We start from the raw sequence: 13,227 nt of genomic DNA on the forward strand, positions 1-13,227 counted from the left end.
GGCCAGCCAAGTCTGGAGAACAGAGAACAATGATGAGTTCATGGTCTTAACTTGGTGACAAATCTCAATGCACTGTGATATACAGAGTCCAACATATGAAGACTTTGCACTGGTGCTTTCATGTCTAACAATGTCAATGTAATCCATAAGTGGCAAGAAGGTAGCAGCAAGCAGCCTTTTCCTGGTTTCCAAAGAAGAACAGGACTAGTGTCTGAAATAAAACCCTAATTTCAGTCTGAGTTTCTTCACAAGGTTTCCAACATGCTGCTTAAAAGACAGAAATTCATCAAGCCAAGATATTTACAACAGTTTCTGAAGGTTTTGTCTTGCATTAGAAAATAACAGGCACAGAACATTTGTTTATATATTTCAAGTGAGGGGGTGGAGATCACTTTGGTCAATAGCATTTGTCTGCTGTTCCAACTTTTGTTTCTTCAACTTATACATCATATTCAACGATGCTCAGATATTCTATATAATTAACCGAGGGCAGAAAAACTCTGTTCATAAGAAGAGAATCCGTTTTAAAATATGAGTATATGGTCCTTTACACTTAAATGTGTTTCCTGAAGAAAGGCTATCTCAGCTTTAAGATGTTTAAAATAAGCAAAAATTCTGCTTCCATTAGCTTCCACAGCTAAAAAACCTCCTTAAAATCTCTCTACTGTTACTCTACTGCCTGAAATAGTAATCATACCTATTGGCTAACATTTTTATTTTCCACTGCACACAAGCACAATATACAAAGAGCCCACTTCAAAGATTAGACTTTAAGAAAATAAAAATAAATAAAATATAACAAAATAATGTTCTTCTTTTAAGAGTGACTCTGTAACTGGAATGGTGAATGAAAATCCTGCTCTTCTGGTTTCTGGATCATTAGATCCATGTGTATAAACTGCAGCATGATTTTGTTGCAATGTTTGAAGCCTGTCTTCAACCAACATGGACACATTTGCCATACCTTTTGTGTAACTATTTTCCAGCTCCTAGTAATCAGCTGATGCCGAGGGGAAAAATCATGGTGGTGTTACTGATAAAGGTACTGGGAGGATGTATCTTCTCGGACAACATCAACACTGTCCCATGCAAAGCATGTACACTTTGCGCTGGGGAGTACCTTACTCACTACATATCTGCCCTCCTTGTGTGACTGTGAGGGCTGTGGAATAGTGCCCGTCCTGACTGCAGCCTCAAACAACGGCCGCCTCCAACTTGCCTGTTGATTTGCATGTGTATCCGCCCCTTCCGGTCACCTGACCTGCGGGATTGTTCCGGGCCGCGCGTCTTTCAGTGTTGGCGGGTGTTTGTAGACTGAACCGCGGTAGAGACCCCCCATCTGGCCACAGAGCTACTTTATTGTCCCAGATACTCATTATTTTAAAAATGTCTGAGTGGACGGGAGGCAGACGACGTGATGATCACAGCGGTAAACGTGACGAAAGGTACGTTTGAATGTGGTTTGACCCGCTGCAAGCACCGTCTCCCATTGTATCTTTGTCCACCGGACGGGAGGCTTTGTTAGGTTCGCTGCAAGTCTCGTTTCCAAAGAAAGGCTTGTGCATGTCTTATTACAGAACATGTTTGTTGGTAATGTATGAGATACATGTAGTGTAACTAGATTTTTATTACGTGTGCGTGCGCGCGTTCGTGTGCTGCGCTAGCCTGAGTGTTTAGCTTCTTGTATAGTGGAATGGGTGAGCTAGTTGCCCTGTAGTAGCCGGAGTGTGGTTTCTGGGCTGTGCGGGGAACAAGGGGACACGACGTTAGCACTGCAGCCGTCATTGTTCGGTCGTCGGGGCGGTAAACACTGAAAGCAATAAAGTCGTTTGCTGGGTTGCATGGGACATTGTTATTATGTGTGCAGATAGCTTAGAGCTTGTTTAACCAGGCTGGAGGGGGGACCAAACTAACGCAATGAGTCAAGGTCATGGTTTTCTGACTGTGCTTACTCGGGATACAACTGTACTGATATAGCCGATGGTGACGATCAGGCCTAAGCCATACCAGATAGCACACATTCCCTGAACAGTGTCGGGTAAATAATGGAAGGATACACAGAAGGTCAGAACAATCGGAAGTAGGTCGTAAATGGCGGGAGAATCTCTTAAGATAAGGATTTCTGTTTTGTTAAACTACAGAGAGCTGTTTTAGTCCAGCCAGCCCCAGTCTGTGCTTGTTAATCGGGTCACACCGACTGTTTGTCTACACAATATACTTAATCGTTTTAAATCACTAACCGCTGTTGTGACGGTATTTTCAGAGTCAGCAATTGTTGTCAGAGGAACAAGTCTTCAGACCCAAACCTGTAACAGTGCAGCTTGCTGACAGTTAGCTGATCAGGACCATGGGGATTTAGGGTGAAACACACACACAAAGCTATGTTCAGATAAAAATGGCTCCCCTAGATTTACAATGGAAAAATATTTAAATAATAACGATTTTAAAAGGGAACATGCAGCTTCCTGAGAAATTAATGATTTGTTGATATGCCATCACAGTTTATCATAATGAAGAGTTGCCAGTACATTATAAAAAGTTTGTACACTAAAAAAAAAAAAACCCAATCCAAATGTAGTTTGAGATACTGTGAGCAAGAATACATAAACTCAACCGTAAGATTCGGACTATTAAAAGACAAATAGAGCCAGAACATATGGTATTTAATATGACATTAAAATGGGATTTTGTCATTTGAACACTGAAATGCAGAACTCACTTTGCTGATATTTTTCATGCAAGTAACGCTGCTTTTTAAGAGATTTTTAGTAATTCTCCACTTCCATAGCAGGTGTATGATTATCAGTGAAAAATCTCTAGCATGTCCACTGGGAACCCCCACCAGTCACACACCAGTATCACTCGTAGTATGACCAGATTCACTGTTGGTATCTGATTTATAACAGTGTTAGAAGTGAGGAAACATCGTGGAGCTCAATGTAGAGAAAATGCGACCAGTTTTGTTCCCAAAACACTATCCTCATGTACTTGCAGTCACATGATGAGCCAATTCAATGAATGCTGATCATAGTTTCAACTTTCCGTTCATTTTGACATTTGTTAAACAAGAGCGCACTATTATTCAAGATAACGTCATCCACACTGCATCCCCAGACACTTCTAACCACCTGGATGAGAAAAACATTCTGTCGGCTCCACGAAAAGAGATTCTTAGGTTGTTTCCCAAGTTGCATTACATTAGCATTAGTAGCTTTAGCTAGTTGTAATTAACTTTTCAGAACTAGAGGTTGCACGTAGTCTGGGAATTGTTCTGCATTTGGTGCTCCAGGTAACAATTTGGTTTATTGGCTAGTTCGACAAAAGTAGAAATGTCATCTTGCGATGCGCTTGTAATGAAGAGCTATTAAAATATAGCTGAATATATCCTTTTATGCCTGAATGTAATTCTTTCTTGTGTCTTCCCTGCGTAGTAGCAATGGCCCGTTTCAGTGGTCCCACTGCAGGAAGAGAGGGGTCGATGGATGCCTGCGGCCCAACAGAGAGGCAGAAGGTAATGACAGGGAAAACAGCAGGCACGCTGAGAGCAGCTACAGATACTCTGACAACAGACATGCCAGGTAAGAGTATAAGCCTTTTAATACAATTAGATATACATTTATATGTGGAAATTAAAGGTCTTTTCAAATAAATCTTCATATTGATAAATGTATTGTCCAAACAGTCTAACCATTGAATATTTTTGTTGACATGAAAAATAAATGTACCTTCTTGGTGTATTGGTGTTTAGGTCCAGTGTCACTGAAGGAGGTTTTAACTTCATGGTCACTATTTATGTAACATTTTGTTGTCATATCAAGTGGAAGTGTTCTCATACTTACGATTATTTCTTTCTAGTCTACATCACCATATTTCATAACTATTCTCCTCTCTTCTTATCCCACTAATGTACAGATGGGTGACAAATAAAAGGGAAAACCTAAAAAATGAATGGAGAAACAGAATGACAAGGTCCCCATCCATGGGGCACGGGGGGGGGGTCTCTCACTGAATGGTTTGTTTAGTATGAAAATGGTGCGAATCGTATGCTATCGCCTTCACAGACACCAGATGTCAACCCAACTGAACACTTATGGGAGCTTTTAGACTGACGTCATAGACAGCCCTCTCCAACACTGTCATCAAAATGTCAAATGGTAAATGGACTGCACTTATATAGCGCTTTTCTAGTCTTATCGACCACTCAAAGCGCTTTTAAACTATTGCCACATTCACCCATTGCCACACACATTCACACAGCGCTCTTTTCTATGCACTTTCTACACACACACACACACCGATGATACATCTGGGGCACTTTGGGGCTCAGTATCTTGCCCAAGGACACTTCGACATGCGGACTGGACTTTTTAGGAGCTGGGATCAAACCACTGACCTTCCGATTACTGGACGACCTGCTCTACCTCCTGAGGCTCAGCTGCCCCAAATGAGGGAATGTCTTTTGGAAGAATGGTGTTCATCCCTCCAGTTGGGTCCAGTTGACACTTAGAGAAACAATTTCAAGGAGCATTGAAGCTGCTCTGGCGGAATGTGGTGGCACACTTTATTAAGACACTTTATGTTGGTTTTTCCTGAATATTGTCACCCATCTGTACATCACATCACATAGTTTAGCTGCAAAACTTTAAAAACTCTCTAGCTCAATGAACCCCCCTCTAAAGCAGCAGAGACTTGTGAAGGTTCAGACGTCATCAGTCACGTGATGTTCCTCATTTGTACAAACTCCAACACAATGTTTGAAACACTGACCTCACAGGAGTGGAGTAAGCATTTTTAAAATGGGGAAATGATTGTTTAGGAATTTCTAATCTCTAATATGCATGATCTATTAAAGAAAGAAACTAAACTGAATTAAGTGAATGCATTCTTAGAGGCTGCTGTAAACAGCATTCTCACTCATCGTGATTCACTGGGCTAACAAGTTAGTGACCACAGTTGACAAGTACATTGCTGATTCTGTGCCAACAAATACTTATATTCCCCTCAGTGTGTTTATGCTGGTATGTACCCCCTTGTGTTTCGTCCCTAGTTTCACCACTCCAGAGAACGCAGGCCCAGTGTCTCGCTGTGGCAGACAGGCTGACTGGGGCAGCCAGGTGGAGAATGATGAGATGAGGAGGGATGTACACCGAGACATGCAGCGGTAACCAAACTGCTTCCATTCCAGTGATTTTTATCTCTGATTCAATTAAAGTACACCCATTTATTGAGAGCCAAGCTTGACTGACTGTGTGTGCATTCTGCTCAGTTACAGGAGGAGGATACTGGGTGCAGATGTCACCAGGAGAGAGAGAAAGACTTCCTCTGGCTCATCTGGGAGGTCTGTCACCTCCTCTCTTATTGTCTGTTTCTGACCATTAAACTCATTCTATTCATTTGTTGATAAATAATTGGCTTGTGAGCGCATGCCAGCAAGCTGTAGAATATATTAATCTGTATGTCAATAAATTATTTACTATTACTGTAAACTAATTTCTTTCTTATTTTAGGTGTTAAATTGAGCATATAATTTACGTACTCTGATTGTATAGTTATTTTCTCCAAATGCCTCTATACTGGCGTACAATAAATTTCCTGAGCAATGTGTTTCCACACATTGTTTAAGTTCTGGCACCTTGTTAAAATAATGTATTGAGTTGTGAAGTTTTTGGCTCCAGTGATTGGCTTTTCCCACATTTGTTTAAAGTGCTCTTACAGAATGAAGTTGGAGCTAACGGCTCAGCTGCTAACAGCTGTGCTTCTGTTTTTAAGTGAATCAAAACAAGTGTGATGTGAGGAAACCTGTATAAAGTGGAATTCTCTGAATTCATTGTGAATTTAATTCACAATGAATAGCAGCTGCTCCTTTATTGTTTGAATCTGTATGTGTGTGCATGTGGCTAAGCCTGTCTGTATGTTGCAGCTGTGACTCCAGAGAGGGAGATAACATGGAGACTGATGAGGCTGTTTTGCTACGGCGACAGAAACAAATCAACTATGGCAAGAACACACTGGCCTACGACCGATACATCAAGGAAGTTCCAAAGTATGTTTACAGAAACATATACACACACCCTCGATCAATACACCTCTGAAAATATTATGAGCACATACATTACTGTGAAAAAGTTTTTAAAAGTAAAGTGAGGATGCTTTCATACATAATGCCATGAATAGTTTTTATTTATCAGTTAACTTCATCTAAAGTGCAATAAAGAGTAAAAACCTAAATCAAATCAAATCAGTATTTGGTGAGACTTAATGATGCAAATTAAGTAATTTCCTTAATCAATGGTCGACCACATTAACAAAATGGTAAATCATTTACAATTGATGAAATACAGTGGTCTCTTATCATAATAAAACTGTTTTTTTAACCAATGACGTGACTTATGTTCGCAGCAAGATTAGAGTGAAGTAGGAATTTCAAGAACAGATAAAGTAAACTCCAAAGTACTTGAATTCTAAACCAAACAACACAAAATAGTGGCTTCATTTAAAACTGCAAAGCTTCCACTCTCATCTGTCGTGGTTGTTCAGTGATTGGCGAGACAAAGTATTAGACAATGGAGAACATCCATTAGAAACTGAATGTTTTGGACATATCTAATAATTAAAACAAGGTCTGACCTATTCTCTCTCCAAAAAAAAGCATTGCGGTGCGTTAATCATCTTGAAGTTTGAGTGAAGTTGTTTTTTAAATTGTTGCTAGGCAACCACCAAATCATTTGTCCTTAGCCTAACTGTGATTTTGTTGTAAAGTAAAGTCACAGATATGTACATGTTATTTAGATGGTAGTACATGTTATAGGCTACAGGCGGAGGATACTTGCTCAGGCTCTGACTGAGGGTGAGAGGCTGTTCCCGAATAATATGCTGAGCACAGGGAAACCTGGGAGATCTGTGTTGGTACATGACACCCTCAGAAAGAGGAAAAATTGGGGGGAGTACCACCAGCTGGTCCAGGAGCTTCGCCTGGATGATGGTCGCTTCAAAACTTATTTTTAGGATGAGTCGCGGACAGTTTGTCAAACTGCTCTAAATTCATTTTAATTGGACAATGGGGAAAAAACGTAAATGTGGTTGGGTGCTTTTCCGCTCTGAGTTAGTTTTTTTTTTCAACTTGAGAGTGCACCAGCAAAAACACAAGGCGCTCCAAGTGTTTAAAATGCAAGGCACCCTGGGCGAATGTGCAGCGCACAATACACTTACTGTCTATAAAAAACAACTGGAAAAAAGACCCCTCTCAATGTAAAAACTGCATCCTGTCTGACCGGAGCCTCAGTGTCTTATGTCTCTTCATGTTATCCCAGACTGACTCCGTGATGTTGAGATCAGGGCTCTGTGGGGGCCAGACCATCTGTTGAAGGATTCTTTGTTCTTCTGTCTCTGAAGATAGTTCTTTATGACTCTGGCTGTATGTTTGGGCTCATTGTCAAGATGCAAGATTCAATTTAATTATCATTATACAACACAATGAAATTACAGAATGCGTCGCTCATTGCTACTCACAAAATATAACAAAAACTAATAACAAATACCACTCATGTGACTGCTGATGACCTCATACAATGCCTGTAGTGCATTTTTTGAAATTGCATCTTGGGGAACATAAAACATAGTAACTAACACACTGGTGAATTCTCTGAGCAGATAATATGGTTGATATCTTGACAATAAAACTCCTCCCCTTGTCACACCGGAATCATGTGTTCCGTCAGTGCAGAACATGGTCCGCCCATTGAGTGCAACGGCTCAATCACGGATGTTGTAATGGGAAAAGGTCGCTGCAAAGATGTGGGCACAACAGTCTCAAATCTTGTGTTACTGAGTGAGCCTGAGTCTCACCTCATCCAGTCCATTTTCCTGTGACCAGACATCAGCCAGAGGTAGGCTGGGTAGAGGAAAAGGCTTAGGTCCAAGCTTAGTTAGCTTAACTTGCTCTCCTCCCTTTCTTTTGGGGTCGATAGCACTGCTTGCGGTGACGTTTGATCTGGCTGCTCTTGCTGGCTGGTCTGAGGATACAGAGAGCAGACATCGTCTGAAGGTCTGCTGCACTTGTTCCAATCCCTGCGTTTCCTTTTCTGAGGTTTAAGTGTATTTATGTCTTAAGTAATCATAAGTAATGTGTGCCTCAGTAATAAAGACAAAAAATAGCAAATTAAAACAAAAATGTAGTGAAATTTTAGGGAGCTACTGGCTGCTGCATCTGCACCATGGTAACCAATTACTGCTGCAGAACTAATATGGGACCAATCAGATGCCTCCCTGATGGGATTGTATGATTGAAACCTCATAGTAGAAAGTAATTCTTTTGCAGAGAGGGTGTAGGAGAACGAAATGAGGTTCTAGGTGTTGGCACTACCACAGATCTGCATTCACATGTTCCTCTAAAGACCCAAAACATTAACCCCTCTGTTTTCATTGTTGTTTCTCTTTACCTTTGTGTTTCCAGACACATGCGTCAGCCGGGTGTTCATCCGAAGACTCCCAATAAATTCAGGAAGTACAGCCGTCGCTCATGGGATCAGCAGATAAAATTGTGGAAGGTCAAACTGCACGCCTGGGACCCCCCAACAGAGGACGGCCAAGACAAAGTCCTTGATAATGTGTAGGAAAATTAGGGCTGCAGCTATGATTATTTTCAGTATTGATTAATGAGTAGTTTTATCTGACCAACAGTCCAAAACCCAGAGATATTCATGTAAGTATTATACATGTAAATAGGGAAGCAGCAAGTCCTCCATTTTGAAAAGCTGGAACATGAGAATGTTTTTGAATATTATTGCTTGAAAAGTGGCTGAAATAATCAATCGATTACCAAAATAGTAGCAGATTATTTTTATGTGGACCGACTAAGCAATTAATAGTTTTAGCTCTAAAGAAAACATTTGGACTTCAGCAAGTTTCAAGTTACTTTAGGCCCATAAAGAACATGTTGTGTACATTGTCAGTCAGCCGTTGGTCATGTTTGTGTTGCTTTGCTTCTGTTCTTCTAGTGAGGAGCTGGGTCTTGATGATGTGATGGACATTGAGCTGGACTTCCCCACCCTTTCAGACTCCCAGAATGCTCAAGCCTCTCTCACCACACACAGCCTTTCACTGGAGGTGAGTTTTATTAACTTCTGTTCACTTCTGTTCAGTTGAATTATTGTACATCTAAAGCTCAAACAAAAAAAAAACACACATGGTTGTGACTGCAGGAGAAACAGTAGACGTAAGATTGGGTGTTATAAGCATTTTATTGAACCTGAATTCACTGTCAAATCTGAATCTTTTGAACATTTACAAATCTATAAGTTTTCTACCTTTTCAAGTAGCAAAAATTATAAGCAATTTAATGTTAAAAAAAATTGTATAAAAAAATCTGTATTTGATGTGTTCACCGTATCCTGATAATTTCTTAACATTCTCCCTAGAAGTTTCCAGGAAAGAGCTGTGTGGTACAGTGGTCATTTGACATACTTACAGTTAGTTAATTCAAATAAATCACAAGGTTATCCTTGTGATTCAAATAAATCACAAGGATAACCTACTGAGTCTTTTCATCAGAGCACTGTAGGTTAACTGAACATGCAATAAGGTCAAATTTGTCTACAGGCAAATATACAGTTCAACATACAGTATGTGGAAATTATTGTTTCCATTACTAAATGGATAATGGATGAATGATATACCCCAGAAATCATCAACTGCTTTTAAATTCAACACAACTAATAAAACTCTAATAACTCTTAAGAACCTTTTCTCCAGTTTACCTACAATGAGTATCAAATGACAGCTCTTTCCCAGAAACCTCCTAGGTCTTCATCAGAAAGTTATTAGGATGTTACAGACCCGTAAAATAACATTTTGACATTTTCCTGTATAGAGAAATCTTACTTGTTTAATTACAGTTAGGTACATGTCAGTGACACAGTTTTTGTAATTTTGCCTCTGTACACCACAAAACCTTTCAGCTTTAATTTGAGGAGTTTAACAAAAATGTCACATTAACTATTTAGGAATTACATCCATATTTAAACATAGTCCTTCCATTTTCAGAAGCTAAAAAGTAATTGGACAAACAAAAGTAATTATAAATATAAGGAGTATTTTTAGTATTTGAAAGAAAATCCTTTGCAATCGATGACTGGCTGAAGTCTGGAATCCATGGACATCACCAAATGCTGTTTCCTCCCTTGAAATGCTTTGCCAGTCCTTTACTGCATCCGCCTTCAGTTTCTGCTTGTTTGTGGGTCAGTTTTGTCTTCAGTAAGTGAAAAGCATGCTCAGTCGGGTTGAGGTCAGGTGACTGACTTGGCAATTGCAGAATATTCCATTCTTTGCCTTGAGAAGCTCTTAGGTTGCTTTCGCAGTTTGTTTTAGGTTATTATCCATCTGTACTGTGAAGCACCATCCTCAGTTTAGCAGCATTTGGCTGAATCAGATAATATAACCCTATACAGTTCAGAATTCATCCTGCTTCTTCAATCAGCTGTCAGATCATCAATAAACACCAGTGGCCCAGTTCCATTGGCAGCCATACATGGCCATGCCATAACACTACTTCCACCATGTTTGATAGATGATGTGGTATGCTTTGGATCATGAGCCGTTCCTTTCCTTCTCCATACTCTTCTCTTCCCGTCATTGTGGTACAAGTTAATCTAGGTTTCATCTGTCCAAAGAATCTTGTTCCAGGGTTAGGCAGGCTTTTTAAGATGTTTTCTGGCAAAGTGTAATCTGGCCTTTCTGTTCTTACTTTTAAGCCTCTGAAAATGATGGACTGTATAAAAATGGCTGTAAACATTAAATGTGATTTTTTTTGTTTTTTTTTTTTGTTTTGTTTTTTTGTTAAACCCTTTGAATTAAAGCTGAAAGTCAACAATTGAATCACATCTTGATGGCTTTGTTTCAAGTTATGGTGGTGTACAGAGGAAAAATAATGAAAATTGAGCCACTGTCCCAATACTAATGGACCTAACTGTAGGTGAACATTGGTGTGATTGTGAACAAATGCAAGAGGACACAACAGGTAGTCTTTTCATCTATTGTGTCTCTTATATGTTGGCTAAATCTGTGGTGTGGGGCACTAAATGCAGTGCTTAAAAAAAAAGCCCTGTTATTTCCGCTGCTTTCAGTGAGGATCTCTATTTCAAGTTTTAACTTGATTGCTTTTGCTCTTGTGCTCAGGGTGAGGACTGTTTGGGTACTCCAGTTAAAATACAGAAGACGGAAACCACAGTGGAGCCTGACACGGTGTAGCTCAACATTGGCCTTCTCCAAAACCATACATGTTCATACACATCTTTAATGGTTCAGCCATTTTTCTGTGTTTCCCTCTCACAGCCCATCATGTTATGCAGAATGACTGTTCCAGGTACCAGCAACTTGATCTACTTGCACCTGCATAGCTTCATAATGCTGTCTGTGTCTCAGTTGGTTATTAGTTCAACACTTTAACAAATTAAGTATTTTTTTCCCATTTGTACTACTGCTTCCTAACCCATATGTTGGGACCTTTTACAGATTATTAATCTGCTCAGGGAGTCTTCTTTTACGGCATGATTTTCCAGTTGCGCATTAAATCAAGCTTCGTCAATGGTTCAAGATTTGGCATTCTTAAAAACACTTTTAGGACTGATCCCTGTCCTGGTACAGCAGACATCCAGGAATATTGATGCCCATTAGCTGCAAATATTAAAACACAACCCAATTGTACTTGGTAAATACATAGAAATGGACTGAACTCCAGGGGTTCTCTAAATAGTTGGAGAATAGTAGTAGGAGATAGGCAAACCAAAGACAAGGTATTTTCCTTTTTAATTATTCATATTGACAAGATTTTGTTTTTCATGTACAATTTTAAATATGGGCTTTGATTTGTTTTTACATGGGTTGTTTTTTAATACAAATGTTACTGTGATTTTTATTGCTGTTTCAAATAAAAAAAACAAACTTTAATGTCTCAAATTTCCTTTATGAGCAGAACTTTAATTGTTACTCATCCTGTTGTCCTAGTGTGACTGAGTTAAAATGTAGTTTTGGAACCAGAGATGATGGTCAGTTGAAGCAGTAGGTCAGCTTTGTTCAGGTCTTACTAACCAAGGCTTTACCGTGGGAACACTCAACCCACCATTGCTCCATGTATACTGTTGTAATAAGTTTATACCTAGTCCTGTAAATTTAGCTACAAAAGCACAAAAACTGCACTTTCACCCTTCTTCAAACTGGTAGTTTATAAAGCTGATGAATGCATTTTGTACTTTATATGTAATGTGTATACAGTCCAGACCATGCATATTTGGACAGTTCCACATCTTTTGATCTTCAGGCTCTGAGCTTCAGCACATTCAATTTGAAATAAAGTAATGTATACTATATTAAAGTGCGAAGTCTCAGCTTTCATTTGAGGAGGTTTACATCAATGTAGAAAGAACTAAGTGGGAGATATAGCCCTTTTAAGGAAAAGGAGAAGTTGTCTGTACACTGAAATTTGCAAGCTATCAAGTATTTTTTGCAAAGTGCATGCAAGGTCTTTGTCAGGCAAACATTCATGTGCACAAGAAACAGCCCATATATACAGGCAAACACATAACCCTTTTAACAAAAGTGCCCAAATTGCAGATGTTGAAAATTAATTGGACACCTGGCTACTGAATGTTTCTTGGGAAGCTGTGTGTCGCTTTAATGTTAGTTCATGCACAAAAAAGCTCGTGGAGAATTGAGAATTGCCCTTTAGATTGAGGCGGAGTTGTCTGTCGATATGAGGAGTGAAGATGTGACCGTGCAAGTAAAGAAGATAATGAGGCGCCTAAAAAAAAAAAAAAAAAAAAAAATCTAGACTGAGGACCACAAGTCTTATGGATGAGCTGAACCCTTTTATGACTGCAAAGCAAGTCAAGAATGCTCTCCGGGATGTAGGTGTAAAGGTTTCCTTGTCAAAGATCAAGGTTTACCTCTGGTAAACCTTAAAAACAGAGGCCAGGCTACAGTTCCCAAAAACACGTAAAACGAACTGATGTTCTGGAACAAGGTTATATGGACAGATGAAACAAAAATCAACCTCTGTCAAAATGATGGAAAAAGGAAATTATGGAGAAAAAGGGAACAACTCATGACCCAAAGCCACCACCTCATCTGTCAAACGTGGTGGTTATGTTATGGCTCGAGCATGTATGGCTGCCAATGGAACTGGCACACTAGCATTTATTGGTGATTTCACTGCTGATGGAAGCAGCAGGATTG

General features: G+C 39.6%; 1 protein-coding gene across 3 annotated transcripts; it reads left to right on the top strand.

Moving 5' to 3' along the window:
- Window positions 1-1,172: 1,172 nt before the first annotated feature.
- Window positions 1,173-11,896, top strand: LOC120785754 (stem-loop binding protein). 3 transcript variants are annotated; one of them, XM_040120631.1, is made up of 8 exons: window positions 1,173-1,445; window positions 3,432-3,578; window positions 5,048-5,161; window positions 5,267-5,338; window positions 5,921-6,043; window positions 8,453-8,608; window positions 8,997-9,105; window positions 11,173-11,896. In XM_040120631.1, exons 1-8 carry the CDS (start codon window positions 1,387-1,389, stop codon window positions 11,242-11,244), a joined length of 852 nt encoding a protein of 283 aa, XP_039976565.1. In that variant the 5' UTR covers window positions 1,173-1,386; the 3' UTR covers window positions 11,245-11,896. The 3 variants fall into 3 exon arrangements, with proteins under 3 accessions (XP_039976565.1, XP_039976567.1, XP_039976566.1); XM_040120633.1 differs by having other exon boundaries at window positions 5,273-5,338; XM_040120632.1 differs by having other exon boundaries at window positions 3,435-3,578.
- The last annotated feature ends 1,331 nt before the right edge of the window (window positions 11,897-13,227 follow it).

This window comes from Xiphias gladius, chromosome 23 (assembly GCF_016859285.1).
Source record: "Xiphias gladius isolate SHS-SW01 ecotype Sanya breed wild chromosome 23, ASM1685928v1, whole genome shotgun sequence".
In the NCBI taxonomy this organism is placed as follows: domain Eukaryota; kingdom Metazoa; phylum Chordata; class Actinopteri; order Istiophoriformes; family Xiphiidae; genus Xiphias; species Xiphias gladius.